Source organism: Elephas maximus, chromosome 10 (assembly GCF_024166365.1).
Source record: "Elephas maximus indicus isolate mEleMax1 chromosome 10, mEleMax1 primary haplotype, whole genome shotgun sequence".
Classification (NCBI taxonomy): Eukaryota; Metazoa; Chordata; class Mammalia; order Proboscidea; family Elephantidae; genus Elephas; species Elephas maximus.
Window position 1 is genome coordinate 16,462,570 of NC_064828.1, and position 20,098 is coordinate 16,482,667.

General features: G+C 40.0%; 1 protein-coding gene across 7 annotated transcripts in view; it reads left to right on the forward strand.

The window, feature by feature from the left end:
• The window catches only part of FSIP1 (fibrous sheath interacting protein 1), a 173,805-nt gene that overhangs the window by 124,664 nt on the left and 29,043 nt on the right, over positions 1–20,098 (forward strand). Inside the window, exon 11 of one of the 7 annotated variants that reach the window (XM_049897843.1) lies at positions 15,224–17,063. The exons of the other annotated variants lie outside the window; for them this stretch is intronic. Coding sequence (XP_049753800.1) covers positions 15,224–15,511 — 288 coding nt within the window. The 3' untranslated portion in view covers positions 15,512–17,063. Of the gene's footprint in view, positions 1–15,223; positions 17,064–20,098 lie in introns of those variants that run through there. 7 annotated transcript variants of the gene reach the window in all.

Genomic DNA, 20,098 nt, shown 5'->3' on the forward strand with positions numbered 1-20,098 from the left:
GGCAAGTGTGATATGCCACCTGTCATGTCAGAATGTAAATGCCATGGCTTGACATTTGGGCCTATGTGGGGGTACTGCCCCTCTTTTGTCTGGTTTGTTCGGGTGAGGGATCAGCTCTGCCCAAGAAGCACTGGGAATAGCTGAGTCTTTCCTGAGACCCACGTTAGCCCATTTTGGACAGAGCGTGGAACGCATGGTTGTGGAAAGTCTCAGGTGATGGTTTCCACATAAGGTGCTACTTTATTTTTCTCTCATCATTATTGACGAAACTTATGGCATTTGATTGGTGGATGGAGATAGGGGTCCGGAGGTCTGGGGTCTAGCTTTGGCTGTGTCACTAACACACATAGGCCCTCAGTCTGCCTGGTTTTCTCCTCTGTGGATGAGTGCGTGAGACAGAGGAGCATGGGATCACCTGAATATAAGTGGTTAAGAATAAATGATTACCTCTTTCCCAGAAAAAAGGAAGTTTTGATAATTCTTTTCTAGTAGTTCAGCACTCTCCAAAAAAAAAAAAAAAAAAACACTTAATTCAACAAATTTCTGTTGTCTTTTGCATATTAATACGAGTCCACAAGATTGTGATAGTGAGAATGTCCTATTATAAGATTGTCTTGGTCATCTAGTGCTGCTATAACAGAAATACCACAAGTGGACGTCTTTAACAAAGAGAAGTTTATTCTCTCCCAGTCTGGTAGGCTAAAAGTCCAAATTCAGGGTGCTGGCTACAGGGGAAGGCTTTCTCTCTCTGTAGGCTCTGTAGGAAGGTCCTTGTCATCAGTCTTCCCTTGGTCTGGGAGCATCTCAGCGTAGGAACTTCAGGTCCAAAGGATGTGCTCTGCTCCTGGCACTGCTTTCTTGGTGGTATGAGATCCCCGCCCCCCTGCTTGCTTCTCTCTTTTATATCTTGAAAGAGATAGGCTTAAAACACTATCTAATCTTGTAGATCTCATCGATATAACTGCTGCTGATCTATCTCATTAACATCATAGTGATAGGATTTACAACACATAGGGAAATCACATCAGATGAAAAAAATGATGAACAATCATACAATACTGGGAATCATGACCTAGCCAAGTTGCCAGATATTTTGGGGGGGATACAATTCAATCCATGACAAAGATGTTATTGTTACTGTTAGTTGCCATCAAGTTGGTTCTGACTCATGGAGACCTTATGTATTAACAGAAGGAAACATTGCCTGGGTCCTGTGCCATCTTCACAATTGTTCATATGTTTCAGCCCAGTGTTGCAGCCACTGTGTCAATCCATTTCAGGAGAGTTTCCCTCTTTTTTACTGATCCTCTGCTTTACCAAGCATGATGTCCTTCTTTAGTGATTGCTCTTTCCTGATGACATGTTCAAAGTAAGCAAGATGAAGTCTTGCTGTCCTCCTAAGGAGCATTCTGGTTGTGCTTCCTCCAAAATCCTTTTGTTGGTTCTTCTGGCAGTCCATAGTATGTTCAGTGTTCTTCACTGGCACCACAATTCAAATGCATCAGTTCTTTGGTCTTCCGTTTTCATTGTCCAGCTTTCACATAAGTATAAGGCTATTGCAAATACCATGGCTTGGGTCAGGCACACTGTAGTCCTCAAAGTGTCACCTTTGCTTTTTGACACTTTAACGAGGCCTTTTGCAATAGCTTTTCCCAATGCAGTTTATCGTTTGATTTTTCGACTGCTGCTTCCATGGGCATTGATTGTTGGTCCGAGGAGAATGAAATCCTTGCCAACTTCAGTTTTTCTCCATTTATCTTAATGATGTTTATTGGTCCAGTTTTGAGAATTTTTGTTTTCTTCATGTCCAGGTGTAAGCCATATTGAAGGTTGTAGTCTTTATAGGTAACAAAGTGCTTTGCATGGATCTCTTTTTATTTCCACAAAACCCATGTGAGTTAGATTATTCTGCTTACTTTGTGGATGAAGAAATTGAGGTTCATATTGATTAAGTGGTTTTCCCCTGTCTGCAGCTAATGAGTAGCAGAGTCAGAATTTGAGTCTAGGTTCTCTGCTTTTAGTTCCACACCCTCAACAAATTGTTAGATTCACAGGATGGAGCTTGGAAGTCCTTGAGAAGTGGCCAACAGCCTGAAAGAGGACAGGGATTAGAACAAGTTTGCCCAGGTTTGTAACTTTGTTTTGGTTTTTAGTGTCATAGAAGTTAGAGGTATCATCAATTTATATTCTCGTTGTACGCATTTAAGTATCATTAGGATAATAGTTGGAAACCCTGGTGGCGTAGTGGTTAAGTGCTACAGCTGCTAACCAAAAGGTCAGCAGTTTGAATCCGCCAGGCACTCCTTAGAAGCTCTATGGGGCAGTTCTACTCTGTCCTATAGGGTTGCCATGAGTCGGTTTTGGGTTTATGATAATACTAATTTAATTTTGGAAATCCTGGTGGCATAGTGGTTAAGAGCTATGGCTGCTAACCAAAAGGTCAATAGTTCGAATCCACCAGGCACTGCTTGGAAACTCTATGGGGCAGTTTTACTTTAATTTAAAAAATCATTTCTAAGAGTCTCTAAGCGTTGTGTTAAAACATGCTGTTGAAGTCTTTTCCTTCTGATCTGAGCTCTTATAACAAACTCTACTGGCTTCCCAGCTTCCACGCACTCCTACTCCAGTCCAGTCTACTTGATGCTGACAGAGGCTCTTTTTAGGTTTCAGACCTATTCATGTCCTTCCCTCTGCCATATGTAGATGTTCTTGCCTGGCATCCAGAGCCCTTCATAATATGCACCTTCAGCCTCACCTAATCGACGGCCCTCATTCTACTGTGCAGTTCTCTTCTGAATTCCCTCCCAACACTCTCAGGTGCCTTACCCAGTGCCTGTGGTCACCCTCCCTCTCTCCCACTCCCAATCTGCTTGTCTAGTCGTCCCCAGTCTTTCCAGCCAGGAAAAGACCCTTCTTCTCCATCAAGCCTTCCCATAGGAGGACCCCAGGCATAAAAAATCCCTCACTCCTATTTTTTTCTTTTATTGTGGTAAAATATATAAACCATAAAATTTGCTATTTTAATCATTTTAAGGGTACAGTTCAGTGGCATTAATTATTTTATTGACTCCACGGCAGTGGGTTTGGTCTGGTGTTTTTTATGTTGTTAAACCATCACCACCATGTATTTCTAAGGCTTTTTTGTCACCCTAAACAGAAATTCTGTACCTGTTAAGTAATAACTCACCTTTTTCCTCCCTACTCCTAGCCCCTGGTAACCTCTAATCTACTTTCTTTCTCCATGAATTTGCATATTCTAGGTAAAAAAAAAATTAGATAGTTCATATAAATAGGATCATTCAGTATTTGTCCTTTTATGTCTGACTTACTTTACTCAGCATAATGTTTTCAAAGTTCCTTCACATTGCATGTATCAGAACTTCATTTCTGTTTGTAGATGGATAATATCCCATTGTTTATATATATATGTATATATATATATATATACCAAATCTTGTTTATTCATGTGTCTGTTGATGGACACTTGGGTTGTATCTGCCTTTTGGCTATTGTGAATAATGTTGCAATGAACATTGTTGTACAAGTATTTGTGTTCCTGTTTTCAATTCTTTTTGGCATATACCTAGGCATGGAATTGCAGGGTATGGTAATTCTATGTCTAACTTTTTGAGGTACTACCACACTATTTTCCACAGCGATGCACCATGTTGCATTCCTATCAGCAATGGGTGAATGTTCCAGTTTTTCCACATCTTCACCAACACCTGTTGTTTATTTGTTAGTTTTTTTTTTTTTGGCACCTGTGACATGCCAGGCAGTGGGCTCTGTTCTGGAGTCATAAAGACAAATAGGACATAGTCCCTTTTTTAAAGGAGCTTGTTGTTTTTGTTGATAGGGACCATCGAGTTGATTTTCAACTCATAGCGACCCCATGTGACAGAGTAGAACTGCACTGTAGGATTTACTAGGCTGTGATCTTTATGGGAGCAAATCACCAAGTCGTTCCCTTACAGAGCAGTTGGGTGGGTTCGAACTGCCAACCTTTTGGTTAGCAGCTAAATGCTTAACCTTTGTGCCACCAGGGCTCTTTTAAAGGAGCTTACAGGGTAACAGAGATGCTGCTGGTAGTTGCTGTGTTGATTCTGACTCATGGCGGCCCCATGTGTGCAGAGTAGAAGTGCTCCACAGGGTTTTCAAGGCTGTGACCTTCTGGAAGCAGATGTCTTCCAAGGGCTGTCTTCCAAGGGTCTCTGTGTGAGTTCAAACCACCAACCTTTCATCTAGTAGTTGAGTGCTTAACTGTTTGCACCATCAGACCAACAAAGATGACAGATCTTTAAAAATACATGCTATAAAGTGTTACAGGTAAGGAAGGCTTCATATAGTAAATTAATGTTGAAAACTAAGTAGATGCTCATCACGTGAAAGGTCATCCCAGAAACACAAGCAAACGTTTGAAATGACCTGACCTACCTACCTCAAGACCTTATCAGGACATCTCCTTCAAGCCAGTCACACACACAGTCCAGATTCATAGCACACTATCTTTTTATTTGAGAGTATGCTGGTAGCAACAGCCCAAGAGTGACAAACTTCACCCTTCACTCACAATCACAACCAGTTATGATAGAGATTTCTGGGATTTTTAAGCACTACTGTCAAGTTATGGAGCTCTGGTGGTGCAGTGGTTAAAAGCTCTGCTGCTAACCAAAAGGTTGGCAGTTCGAATCTACCAGCCACTCCTTGGAAACTCTATGGGCAGTTCTCCTCTGTACTATAGGGTTGCTATGAGTTGGAATCGACTCAACGGCAATGGGTTAGGTTTTTTGGTTTACTGTCAAGTTATGCTCAATTTCTTACTGCCTTCTTGACCAAATTCCAACAGCTGAGTGAGGGTTCACCTGGACACTGGCCGTGAATGATGCCTTCAGAGGTCTCTTCACCTCAGCCACTGTCTTGGCCAACATCCTTCTAGATGCAGTAGAGACTGTTGCTTTCAGTGCCTCAATGAGTGATCCTGTTTTTGGATCAGTAGAAGGGTTGTGAGCCAGAGCAACCTGCCTGAGATTTTGTATCCTATCCTGAAACTATCACAAGACATATCATAGTCTTTTCCTAGCTGACCCTTGCATCTCCCCTCTCAGTGGGGCACCTGACTAAGAAGGATGCTGCTACTCTGGCTTGGATCTTAAAAAGTAGTCACATATGGGCAACCTATATTTTACAGACAAGGACATTGAAACTTGAGAGTTTAAGAAACCTATCCAAAGTTGCATAGGTGAGCCAGGATTTCCAGAGCCTATGAAGTGAAAGAATTTCCAGAGCCTATGAAGTGAGTACTACACTGAGCTTTGTAGTGAGTATTCAATAAATGTCGAATGAATGAGTAGTCGGTCTTATCCGAATGTCAGATCAGCAGACGAATTGGTTGGGCAATTGCAACTGAATGGTAGAGTTATATTTTGAGGCATGTTTCTCTTAAAAAAAAAAAAAACTTCTGGGATGGAAATGCCCTTTTGATAAAGATTAAAAAAAATAATAATAATTCAGCATATTTGATTCTAAAAGGCCACAGCTTCTGGGACACAGGCATGGTGATTATCCATGAAGATTCTTAAAAAAGATTTTTATTTTAAATTTCTTTTCCAGAAGGACAAGTTCTCATATAACATAGTCTGTGATATGTCTTAAATCTCCTCTTATACAGTATCCCTTTTCACACTGATAACAAGGAGAAAACAGGTGCTAGGAAAACTTTAGTTTGAGGAACTCAAAAGAAATGGAATTTCTTTGGGATTCTTCTCTGTTTAAATTTTATTAATTACCATACACTGATATACTTTGGTTGATAAAACTGATGAGAAATAGAAAATGTGAACTTGAACATAGAACATGATTATAAATATTTTGATGTTTTTCACTGATTATTGGAAAAACCATCTTTTTACCAGCAAGTGTGTTTTTTTCTAGACATGGTGAAAAGATAGGCCACTTTTTTTTCTTTTTGTCATTCATCATTTATCATCTGTGGGGGCTGTGGAATTCTGTTCCCTGTTTAGTCCATTAACACATGAGAACCATTGGTCACAGGTCTTCCTAACTGATGCGGTGTCCTTGTGAACTAGCCCCTAGTCCGCCTTAGTCCCTGAGGCCGGTGAAAAATAACCACACTTGTTATGTCTGAGAGAACATGTGCTCTTGCCTTCTTTTTGAAAACTTCCGAAGGGCTGTCTGCTCTGCCTGGGTAGAGTGAAGTAGATTTCTTTTTATTTCAAAGGACTCCAGCAGTTTTTCTCTTTAAATGATCTATTTAAATTTTCTCTTGACTTTTAATATTTCAAACATTCAGTATTTCTTCTCATTTAATGTTCTTTTAAGGAGTCCTTGGGTGGCACAGATGGTTAAGTACTTGACTGCTAGCTGAAAGGTTGGTGGTTTCAGCTTACCCAGAGCCTTGGAAGAAAGGCCTGATAACCGCTTCCAAAAGTTCACAGACTTGAAAACCCTATGGAGTGTAGAACTACTCTGTACTAAATATAAGAGAAAGGTCATGATTTTCTAATCTAATGAATGATAAGACCAGTCCTTCTGGTTTAACTGTAAGAAACATGCGTTTTATAAGATCGATTTGACCTTGAGAATACTTCCTGGGCCCATGGACACATGAGAGGAAGCTTCTCCTCCATTCCTAGGCAACCTGGGAACCTTGCCCTTGGGAGCTGTTGCCCATTAAACAGTTAAACCAGAGCAGATTATGTAGTTATCTGTTGCACTGATTAATTTACTGATTGATACAGTTTCTCTTTTAGTGATCCAAACCTTTGGTATTGGTAAGACTTAACCGGCTGTGAATACGAAAGAGAGAAAAGAGCAATAGGAAACACAGACCTTAAGTTATTTACTTGTCATTAGCTACTTTCAGCTTTGACAAACCCTCCTCATTACATTTCTTGGGAAAAATAAGAGACAAACACCCAAGCTCCTCACTCTGTGGCCAGTGCCCTCTGGAACACCATCTGACCGATTGCTGGGACACACACTGTAAATTAAAGAACGCTAGGAGTGTTGTTGGAGCCAAGATGGTGCAGTGGTTAAGCACTTGGCTGCTAATCAAAAGGTCTGTGGTTTGAGCTCACCAGCGCTTCGCAGGAGAAAGATGTGGCATTCTACTTCTGTAGATATTTACAGCCTTGGAAACTCTAGAGAGCAATTCTCCTCTGTCCTATAGGGTCACTATGAGTCAGAATTGACTTGATGGCAGTGGGTTTGGTTTGGGGGTTAGGAGTGTTGCAGCAACAGGCTCAAACATACCTACTGTTGTGAGGATGGCGCAGGACCAAGCAACATTTCGTCCTGTTATACACAGGATTGCTATGAGTCAGAACTGACTCAACGGCACCTAACAGGAGTGTTGCTGTTACTGTGATTGTTTAGAGTCATTCCATCCTCTAATAAAACTTTGTTAACTCAAATCCAAATGACTAAAAACCTGAACTAACAGGATTTTTTTTTTTTTATTCAAAAGAGGCAAATCAAAAGAAAATAAGTTAATATTAGGTTAATAAGAAATCAAAACACAGACTTCTTGGAAATGTTCTGAGGACCATGACTTGAGTCTAATACCTGATACCTTTTGCTCTTACGTTATAGGATTATACAGTGAGTACTCATTGAAGGACTCATAACACTGAGATTCTGGAAGATAGATGATTAGAAATGGGAGGTTCCCCTCATTATTTGACTGAGGAAACTGAGGCCAGGGAGGTGTCTGTGTGAGGACATTTTTCGGAGTGGTACTATTCGTTTTCTGTTTATAATTTCACCCTGCCTTGGTCATCAAAGATTCAGTTGCGTTCATTATACTGCTTGCTAAGGCAGAAGTAAGTTAATACATCTTAGAAAACTTTTCCCAAGGGTTAAGACACGCAGTAGTTTCTGCTTAAACGTTTTGCTTTCACTTATACAGGAGGTAAAACCAAATCCACTGCCGTGGAGTCGATCCCAGCTCATTGCAACCCCATAAGGTTTCCAAGGTCGTAAATCTCGGTGGAAGTAGACTGCCACATCTTTATCCCTCAGAGTCACTGGCGGTTTTGAAACTCAGACCTTTTGGTTAGCAGTCAATAGCTTTAACCACTGTGCCACCAGGGCTCCTTACAATAATTCGAAAAGGATTTAGATGTACAGAAAGGACAGAGAACTAGCAGGATAACACCGTACAGTCAAGAATGTAATTAAGTGGTAAATCACGTGGTGCCTATTTTAAATAACAATGAACAGCATTTCCCAAATAAGATTTTCTTGGGATATCAGTAGTTATGCTGTAAGAAAATACATGCTCAAATAAGTTTGTGAAATGTTAATTACTGTATGCCCCTCTGAGGGATTCACAACTGATGTCGGTTTATTAAGGCTCTGAGAATTCCTGCAGAAGAGAAGCGTGTTTAACTTTGTTTAAACCAGAGTTTTCAAAATTTATCTGATAATAGAATCTATGGAAGTGTCCTAAAACATTGGTATATGAACTCAGATTGAGAAATGCTGATTTAGGAATTCTGAAGATAAGAAAACTGAGTGGTAGGCCAGCATAAAAAGGAAGCTTTGTGGAGGAGGTGGTATTTAAGAACGGATAAGGTGTGAATGCAGAGGGGAACAGGATGAGCACAACCTCAGGGCCAGGAATGAGCACCATGCCTGGCATTGAATTGGTGCTCAGTAACTGTTGCTGAACGAATGTGTGAGTGAAAACATGATTTTTGTGGCAGGCGATAAGGATATTAGCTTGATTGAAGTGAAAAGATTGGAATTAAAGTTGAACAGGCAGAATCATCAGATTATGGAGGGCCAAGCTGAATATTCAAGACTTGATCCAACAGTAAATTCTTGTTGGTTCCTGGGCAGAGGATGACACAGTAGAAATAGTGTTTGGGAAGAATAACCAGAGAGCAATGTGGAGTCAAGTAGGAATGGAAAAGACCAAAATACAGTGAAGAGCAAGGAACCTTAGAAAGTGATGCTAACCTTGGTGGGTAGAAACTAGGTCACATAGTGGTTTTTATACTTGCCTAAGTAAAAGCAAAACCAGGAGACCTTTTCAAATATAAGAAAGTAAACTAGACTATTCCATCTCTTGTATCTTGAAAAACAATGGGAAAGTGAGTTATCAGAATAGGTAGGAAAATGTCCTTGGAGACAGGAAACTTGAGGCATCTTCCACCCAGAAAGCTGTGGTATTTTTATTACAAGATGTATCTGTGACTTGTTATGCTTGCAGGGTGTGAAATTCAGATTGAGTTACTTTGCCAGGAAACGCCACAGGCTAGAGTTCCTGGAGTGGCATCCACACTGGCTTTCCAAGCCAGTGTCCTCTTACTGCAGAAACTGCTGATGTGAATAGGCGTGTAATTTCCCTTTATGTACCTATTGCTGCTGAAATCTCCTACGACTCTTCGCATAATTCTCTTTCTTAAAGAAGATGAAAATAGTGTTTGGTAAAATGTGTTGACGCTTCCCTTCATTTTGCAATTGAGTTATTGGTGATTTTCTGTTTGTTCAACTTAGTTCTCTTTAATTTGCTCTTAGTCTAAGTCCAGACCAAAAAAAAAAAATCAATTTCTTTTTGGGCAGAAATATTTTCCAGAGCAGTTACAAAAGTCTAACAGATTAAAAACTCTTCACCAAAAAATTCCAGTCATAAATAGCATTCCTTTTAAAACAATAATATAAAGATAAGACACGTTATAATTATAGCCATTATTGTCCCATGGCTTGAATACTCAGATTATTTCAAGGGGCTGTCTTGAAATGCCTGCCCCTTTTATTCTGTGATTCAGTGACTCTCTTGACCTTTATAATTGAGCTCTTTCCTAGGAATTGTACCCTGATAGGCTCAAATCCAAGTACCACATCACACATTCCACAGTTTCCAGCCTACCTTTACTTTTTGGCACATCAATTCATATTTTATTTACACGATTAGTATTTTCTGTTTGTTTATCTCATTTATCCTTTCTTTTGTTTTTGCTAACAATTTTATACTAGATTCTTGTGTGCATTTAATGCTAGTGACTCACTTCTTATTTTTAATTAACTTAAAGGTAAATCATAGTGATAATGAATTCACTTTCAGATTCTAGACTTCGTATGTCTCATTCTCTCTCTATATATATTCAATCAATATTCCAATTCAGTATATGTCCTTATGTAGCAGATATAGCTAGAACATTTAGAGATGTATCTTCTGGAAAAATCTTCCTTAAGAAGTCTTTCTTCTGTACCTCCCCCCATTCTTGGTGTGTGTGTGTTTTTCAGTCTTTATGTGGTAACTTTTTGAGTGGCTGTTCTGAAATTTTAGCTATAAATTATTGTTCCATGGCCTGCAATTGTTAGGAAACACCAGTAACCAGAGGAACACACCAAATGGAGTCATGGGGTAGGGAAGGTCTGGGAGGAGTGGCAGTCTCTTCTGAGCAAAGCTGTGGTGCACCTAGCGGAGGAGGGGACAGAGCTGGGCACCCCAAGCCCACCTATCGGGAGACAAAGAATGAGCCCCACATTAGGCATCCACAGTGCTCTCGTCCAGTCCCTCTCATACCTCTTAACAGCAGCTTTCTTCTGAAAAGCCTCTTTTGACTATAATTATTCAGCTCACTATTTTTTTTTTTTCCACTGGTGCCTGGATGAGAAATAGAATTATATAGCGTTTTACCTGAGCAATTGGAAGAGTTTTGAATTAGGTGATTTTATTTTATCAACTTGTGAGGGTAGTGGTCTTGAAAAGGAGTTTCCTGAACAAATGGAAGCTGACTGTAAAATAGCTTTATATTTAATTTTTAGTTAAAAAAAAAAAATCCTCTCTGCTAACTTCACTTTTCAGCATTTACTTATAAATCACAGTGACTTTCAGAATTTTTTCACATTACACATCTAGATATTGCTCTTTGCCGTACTAGAAATACTCCTTCTTCTCAACTTCTCAATTTGAAACGAATTTGGTAAAAGTTCCCATGAGTTCTTAGAGGCTGTAAAGCGAGTCATGGTCAGTTAAAACAGAATAGCTTGCTTCTTGTTTGCGTCTCAGGTGCACACCTGAGACGAATGACTTTGGCAGATTTGACTGATAAATGAGAGCTTGTTAGAGAGGGGAAACCCTGGTGGCGTAGTGGTTAATGCTACCAAAAGGCCGGCAGTTCAAATCCACCAGGCACTCCTTGGAAACTCTACGGGGTCGTTCTATTCTGTCCTATAGGGTCGCTGTGAGTCAGAATCGACTCGACGGCGGTGGGTTTGGCTTTCTTTGGTTTGTTAGAGAGGGGTTGCATGGCATGCTGGTTCGGCAGGACATCTTGACTTGTGGCGATAACAGAGGGGTCTGGGGTGGCCTGTCCCCAAGAAGCCAAAGGGCTGTGTGTTTCCAGTCGTTAAGCACCACGGGAGCAGCTGTCTTACACCCTGGAGCCTAACTAATATTGACACGGCGTACTTGGCCATGGGCTGGAGGTCAGTGCACTGTCCTGTGGCGAGGGTAAGTGTTTGGGACACTCACACACATTCAGTTGTGAAAAGCATGGAATTCCAGGAAGAGGTGCATTTGGAGAGGCCAAGTATACAGAGGGAATTTCAGAAGTTGATTTTTTTAAAATACTAAACACCTGAAGAGAGACTTAAAGGTGTAATAGCATGTCTCACAGACTGTTTTAACTGATAATTTCTGCTAAGGAAAATTACTGTCACCAAAGTTTGTTACTCATAAACTTCATGACATCAGATCCTTTGTAGGTTTATAAGCCATGTAGCTACATTCTGCCCTGTCAGACCTTATTTTAATTCATGGTTGGCACGCTTCCTTAGCTTTGCAGAATTTTCCAGTCATACCAAAGCTAAACTAGAAGGCTGAAAAAATGTGATACTGATTTTTTAAGCCTACGTCCAGTATAAATAGCTTGCTTATGAAAGAATATTTATGTTACAGAGTAAACAGGAAAAGCATGTTGGTAAAGTAGTAGCAAGCTGCAGGCCAAAAACCAAAAATAAGGGCCAGACTTGATGTTCCCACTTGTTTTAGTTAACAGCCACTGTTCCTTAAAAAGTAAGAAGCACATTGTCTAGATTTTTCTACAAAAGTCCAGAAGTCTCAGAGTAAATTCAGGCAAATTGGAGACTCATAAGTGTTAACCAGCCCCTCATCAGTGGTGGGCAGGCTAGTTTCTGATCAGAAAATAGGCTACATTGTTCAACTGGTCCGCCCAGCCCTGCTGTTTTTTTTTTTTTCCTTCTATCGACTTTCCTCAGACAATCTTTTTGGGTGCCTCTGGGTTTGTCAGTAATGCCCAAGTAAATCTAGCTGGGCCGCTCCAGGTAGAAACACCGTCTGGAGTAGTCCAAGTCAGGATTTGTGTGGGCAAATATTTTCCAGAATTACTCTCCAACGCTCAAAACTCAGTTTTAATCTTCTCTGTAACACTTGAATTTTGAAATCCATAGAAGAAAACAAAATTCTTGTGATACACCATTCCACTGTTGTCTACTTTTAAATATTTTCTCATACAAACATATAGCCACTCTTGCTATAAAAAGCAGTCACTTCTTATATTGGACCTTTTTTTTTTTCTTCTTTCTCACTTTATAATTGAACTTAGCCGTACTCTTCCATTGCCTGAAATAGTGCCATTATTCTGCCACAGTTTTGACCTGAGGTGCAAAGGATTAATTTTACTGGCACAGGATTTTTTTCTAAGGATAGACTGTATGAATTTATTGATTCAAATTTATGGTTACCACCTCAAAACGAATTGCTTTGAGGGCTAACTCAATTATGTAAAGCAACTGGCCACATTAGAGGAATTTTTATTTTCTCTCTAAAACTTCCTGGGAACAATTATAGTACAGAATGATTTTTAGAGATATGCTCAGTGCAAGTCAACGAGCACAATGATGATAAACAACCAATTTATACAGTTTGCCAAAGGAATAAATTTATATTTTATTAGATTCACTTAGTGGATCTTAATGGCTATCATTTCATGATCCTTGCCACTAATTAGGAAAAAATCCAAATCACTTTGAATGTTTATCCCACATTTCCCTTAAAAAAAGAGAGGAATATAGATTTTCTTTTACTGAGACATTTTCCCCTAAGAAATGAAAAATGACTTTATAACTTTGAACTTGCCAGCTGAGTCACAGCAGGCCTGAATATAAAGTAGCCGAAAACGTGTGTGCATTCCTACCCCATGCAGCATTCTTTATCTTACAGATTCCTGTCACTGAAGAATTCAGTTAAATACAAAGACCCTCAGGTAGAAACAGGCCTTTAAGAGCTGCCTGAGAGCCTCTGAGTGAGCTGGAGACAGCCACTCTCCTGTGCAAGCCCTGCTGGAAAGGCCATTAGTAAATGCCTATCACTCCGGGCTAGGAAATAATTTCTTGGACTACAAGCAGTTAAAAATAATAAAATGAATTAGAAATGGGGGTGGGGGAAGCTTGCATGAAGGCTTGTCTGTGCCAGTAAAATTAGCAAGAATGCTTAATGCTTTATTCATTATGATGAAGGCTTAGCAGGCCATTCTGCTTCTGCCCCGTGAATAGCTGCAGTATTATACAAGGGTGACATCGCAATAATGTGAGTCATAGATGAGACCTATGACTCATCGCAGTTTCACTGCCTCTGACAGGTATAACATTCAAATGAAACTTGGAAGCGTTATAGCAAAATATCAAATGTGAGGTTGAAAAACAAGGGCTGATTTTAAGGGTCCCAGCCCCCATCCTATTCTTGCGACTGCAATTTGCATTTTTATAGCACCCTATAATCAAGCACTGCTCAGTAATTTTATAAATATTGCTAAGGCTTACAGGCGGCAGTAGATTTACACTAGCAGCTGCGTAATCTGTTCAGAGTTCTGGATTTTTCCTATCTTACACCTGCTAGCTGCTTTTAGTTGCTGGAAGGAGTCCTAGTGGCACAGTGGTTAAGAGCTGGGCTGCAAACCAAAAGGTCAGCAGTTCGAACCCACCAGCTGCTCCTTGGAAGCCCTATGGGCAGTTCTACTTTGTCCTGTAGGGTAGCTGTGAGTCAGAATCAACTCGACGGCAATGGGTTTGGTTTGGTTTAGTTGCTGCAAAGGCCCTAGTAGCAGAGGTGGTGTAAACCCTGTAAATGGTGAAGTGGTAAAGAGAGACTAGAAGGCATGACTCATGGTTTTTGCCCTGAACCTCTGAAACAACATTCCATCAGGTAAACCAGGAAAACAGCTTTCATTGGAAAGTCAAATAGAATACCAAGTCAGTGTTATATCATTTTTATACATCGTATTTTATGGCATTAGTCATAGTGCTTATTTGCTTTCGAATACCCTGGTAATTATGGTCAATAAACAGTTTTGAGGATTTTTTTTTTTTTGCCTACCTACGTAAGTGGTTTCTGTGTGTGATGTGAGAAGAGGAAAATGACAGGTATCCAGGGAAGCTGTGTGTGTTTACCTGCTGGTGAAGTTGATTGTCGCCAACCATCCTGTTGATTCTAAAATAAGGGCCTGGACTTTGCTTTTGTGCTCCTGCCTTCCTCTCTTTGGAGGATAATGGGAATTAGGAAAAAAAAAAATTCAGTTTGAATTACAAATAGAATAAAATTTGTCTGTGTAATTCATATCACTCTTTTCCTTACTCATTCCCTTCTATGGCCGTTTGAGGCCATTGGGCATCCTTTTCTCCAAAGATTAATAGGGATCTGCTAGATGGTCTTTTCATATGCTCGCTGACCATTCATCCCATGACAAACCTGTTCACATAGTTTGCCCATCTTCCTGTTTTAATTTGGCCTGTTTGTTATCGATCGGTAACAATTCTATAAGGAGCCCTGGTGGCTCAGTGGTTAAGCGCTTGGCTGTTAACTGAAAATTCAGCAGTTCGAGCCCACCAGCCAGTCTGTGGGAGAAAGATGTGGCAGTCCACTTCTGTAAAGATTTACGGCTTTGGAAACCCTATGGGGCAGTTCTACTCTGTCCTACAGAACGGACTCGACAGCATTACGGGATGCAGGTGTAAGGACTCATTTCTGTCCATTCACCTCTTGAGGTTAAGAAATTTGAGTAAAGTGATGTATAGTTTGGTGTACGTTGCAGTACCTCAGCGAATGACATTCAGATTGTTCTCTGTGGTACCAGGTGAGAAGAGAAACTTTGGAGGATAGTGTTTTATACACAGGCTCACCTAGCTCCATTTTCTCACATGTAGCCTTCATTTGTACCAACCACTTTCCTAGGCTCTCCCTGAGCATTCATTATGGGAACTGAACAGCTGTGGAGACTTACCATTCTTCCAAGCACTTGCTACCAGATGGATTTATGAGGGCCTGATATCTCATTCAAGGAGCCTTGGTGGTGCAGTGGTTAAAGCGCTTGTCAGCCAACTGAAAGGTTGGTGGTTTGAACCCACCCCCCGTCCAGAGGAGAAAAATGTGGCAGTCTGCTTCCATAAGAATTTGCAGCCTTGGAAATCCTATGGGGGGCGTTCTACTCTGTCCTTACGGGGCTGCTATGCGTCAGAATAGACTCAATAGCAATGGGTTCGGTTTGGGTTGGTATCTCATTCACACAGCTTAATAAGCTTGCCTGTTAAGTTTTACTTAACTGTAGGATAAGAAGAACACTAAAACAAAACAAAAAAACCAAACAACAACTCATGGCCGCTGAGTCACTGCCGACTCAAACCTACTGCCAGGCAGTGGAAATGCCCCATAGGGTTTCCGAGGAGCGGCTTGTAGATTTAACTGCCAGCCTTTTGGTTAGCAGCTGATCTCTTAAGCACTGCTCAACCAAGGGCTCCCCCCTACAAAAAAGAAAAAAAAAAAAAAAAACACCACAGAGGGGGAAGAAAAAAAAGGCCCAGTCCATGAATTGGAAATGAAAGTCTAGAAATCTAAACATTTGCTACAGAGCTGTTTCCACCTATGCTATACTTGTTTTGATATCACAGTGGAACCCAGTCCCCCTGTGAGTTTTGCGGAGAATGACTGTGTAACAGTGTTACTGGAATGGGCATAGAGAAAGTTCAAACCAAGAAGTGGTTTGAAAAGTCTTGGATTTCCAATTATTGGTTATAGCTATGGTCAACACAGGTTAAAAAAGTATCTTGACTATGTAAATCTTCAGAAATCTGCAGAACAGAAGTTCAGGTTTTCTTTCTGCTGCTGTGACTACCCAGAGGCACTCAGACCTTCCGGGAAATTCCTCATCTGTGAATTAAGAAGGCTGCATTAGATGGCTCACATGTTTTGTTCCAGTTCTAAGGTTCTCTGATACTATGAGATGACCAGAAGTCCCCAAAACTTCTACACAGACAGCTCTCACGCAGTGTTCTTAGGGATGATGGAGCAGGGGAGGTGGCCATTAGTTATGACCGGAACAATATTATCTCCTTGGCTCCTGTGGCTTTCCATTCAAAGAAGAGCCTCTACCATTTTAAGGATGAGAATTTTTAAGGCACCGTGAGCCAATAGAAACCTTCAAAGATGTGTGATATTTCTCTCTCTCTCCCCATCTTTTATGTTTTTGTCTCTGGCTTTTCTCACTTTTTCCAACATTTAATCACTTCTTAATGAACACTATTTGGGGCCTAAGTATATTATAGGAGTCCGAGTGGTGTAATAGTTAAGCGCTCCACTGTTCTGCAGGAAAAAAGACCTGGCTATCTGCTCCCGTAAAGATTACTGCTTAGGAAACACTATGGAGCAATTCTGCTCTGTCACATGGGGACTCTATGAGTCGGCAATTGACCCCACGGCATCTAACAACACGTACATCATAAAAAAAAATTTAGTGTACATTAAATAGACACATGAAGTTAACACTTAAGTGTTTATCAGATCATTGCATTATATGTTGAATATTCATTTATTCAATCAGGAAATATTTATTGAGTGTCAGGCACCATGCTAGATGCCAAGATTACAACAATGAAAAGATAGATTTGGTCCTTCCCAAATAGTACTTACAATTTAATGTTATATTCTTTGTTTTAAATTAGAGAATTTGAAATGACTATTTTATAACTGAATTAAGTTGCTTTTTGCTTATTTGTGGGCTTCTCCCCCTTCATTTATTAGTGAGAATTTACAAAGAAAAATAGTCTTTATACTTCCCTGTAATATACTTTTGGGCATCCTGTGTGTGCTATTGAATATTCAATACTTTACAATGTGAGATATATATGTGTGTGTGTATATATATATATATAACATATTATTTATTTATTTATGAAACTGCAGATGTCATCATTTTGACTATTGGCCTCGTTAACAGTAGTCAGATTTCTTAGATTCCAAAATGTGTCCATAGCAATTTGCATGTTGTCATTGTGTGCTTCAAGATGATTCTGACTCCCGGTGACCCTATAGGACAGAGTAGAACTGTACCATAGTTTTTCCTAGGCTATGATTTTTATGGGAGCAGATCACCAGTTCTTTTCTTCTGCAGAGTGGCTGGTGGGTTTAAACCATCAACCTTTTGGTTAGCAACTGAGTACTTAACCATTGCACCACCAGGACTCCTGCCACAATGTGTTCTATTTTGCATTTGTGATTTCAAACAGGAAAGATGCTCTCCATATAGTGCTGTATAGTGGCACGGTGGTTAAGAGCTACAGCTGCTAACCAAAAGGCTGGCAGTTTGAATCCACCAGCTGCTCCTTGGAAACCCTGTGGGGCAGTTCTACCGTGTCCTATGGGGTCACTATGAGTAGGAATCCACTCGACGACAATGTTTGTTTTTTTTTTTTTAGTGTAAAATCAAAAATACTACTTGGAGGAAAAGACCATCTTAAAACCATAGGACCATGAGAAATATTAGCATACTTGTGTTGCAAAGTTCCAACACAAGATATAGTATACAGTTGGCCCTCCATATCGGTGGGTTCCACTCCTCTGATTCAATCAACTGTGGATTGAAAATACTCGACAAATAGTTTCAAAAAGCGAAACTTGAATTTGCCATGCACTGAGCACCATGCAGAACCCACGAGAATGAAGCGCTGTGTAGGCATCCCCTGCGGTGGCCTCCCACCATTTCACAGCTCCTCAGCCTCTCTCCAGCACTCAGTACCCGTTGATTGAGCACCATCTGCCCATCTTGTCATTATTCCCTAAAAGATACACTATGACAACTGTTTACATAGCGTTTACACTGTATTAGGTATTATAAGTCATCTAGAGATGATTTAAAGTGTATGGGAGGATGTGCATAGTTTATATGCAAACACCATGCCATTCATATAAGGGACTTGGCCATCAGTGGATTTTGGTATTCTCGAAGGCCCTAGAACCAAATCCCGCTTGGATACCAAGGGACGACCATATCCCATTCCTGACTACAACCTTTTAAAAAAACATAATTGTAGAGCTTTTGTATATCAACTTCTAACTCATTTTTGTTGTTCCTGCTTTTATTGCCTTAAACTGAAATTTCTTGGTTAATTACAGACCAAGCTTGTGGTTTCCTAATTTCTTTTCACTTGCCGGCAAGGGCTTGCAAGGCAGCCCTAGGAGAGCTATGTGAAAACATTGAAAAAAATGTAGTCAGAGGAATAAGGAAAATACCTTTTCTGCTTCATAACCTTTAGTACTCAGTCATTCCTCTTACATTCCTCTGGACCCCCCACAGGGCTTCTGTCTTTGGGAATGACCACTGTAGCTTCAGCTTCAGAAAAAGGAAAGGGGTGAACTTTGGCCTTTGGTGTTTGTTGGGGACTGCGGGTGCTAAAAAAAAAAAAAAAACTAGTGCGGGTACTAAAAGAATTTGGTAAATTGTTAACCTCATGTTTTGTAACCATTTGCTCTTTTTTTTTCTCCTGCCCTTCCTTTCTTTTCCCTGATTTCATAGTATTCTTCTGACCTCATATAAAACCCAAAGATGTACCTTTGTGTTTTTCTCAACATATAGCGTTGGGTCTTAAATAACCTGGTATTAGATTTTATACTTAGAAGAAAAAAAATAAAAAGAATTGCAAAGTTTGAGGTTCCTATTGAAATGGAGCAGATTAGCTAGTCAAAGCCACACACACATATGTATGCATGCGCACAAAATAAGAAAATGTTATTCTCTCTTTGTCTCTTTGACTTCTCTTCCACTTCTGCTTTTGGCCCATTGAACCACATTTTTGTTAAGTACTTTGTTTTCTAGAAGTCAGTAATCGAAACACACGCAGTGAAATGAAGGTGACTATCCAAATGCTAACAATCAGATATATTAAAAAAAAATTAGAGTACTTATATATTGCTCAGATAATTTATTGCAAGAGAGAGGACTACATCACTGCATGAGATGAGACATCACTGTATATTTCTGTATCTTGTGTTTTCTTATTATGGTGAAAAAACGGCTGATTCTCACCAATGGCAAAATACCTAAAATCGCCACGTACTCATAATTCCCCTGCCAAGTCATGTTTTCTCCTGTCCTCCTCCAACTAAATTTCTGGTTCTCCATTGTTGCTCTATTGTTCTCCGTTTTTCTTCTTGATTGTACTTCTTGGAGGGCGGATGGCTTTAAGTAGCAAATACGCTTAGGGAAGTATGATATCAAGTTATTGTAAGAATTTTTTTTTCTTTGTTTCTCTTCCATTCAGATTGTAGCCAATGTTCTCTTCTAGGTCCTTGTGGAATTTTAAAAACATTCTTGGGAAATGTTAGCAGATATTTTAAATACTTTTTGTGAATTAGGTTTATTGAGAACTGAAGACAGGATGAGCAATTAAGAGTATTATTATTTCCAGATTCTCTAATTTGCATGGTTAAACTCAAGAGAACCTTTCCTCTTTACTGGTTTTTTTTTTTTTTTCTTCATTATAAGACATCCCTCTCACCTACAGATCCCAAATACCCACAAATAAATGAAACTTTTGCAGCACTATTTTTCTCTTAGCACGGTAAGTTTTCAACTTTGGTTCAAATAAAAATCTATCTTCTTTTGCTATCATGGTGCCTCCTAGTTATATAAAAAAGATGCCTGTAGGGGATATTTGTCTTTGCCCAGCCTGGGCTTCCCCTTCCTTCGTTTGGGAAATTTCCCACTTGTGAATCTTAGCAGGATTCAGAGCTTGCCTCTCCCCCAAAACCTAGGAAATCCCTATGTTCAGTTTTCCA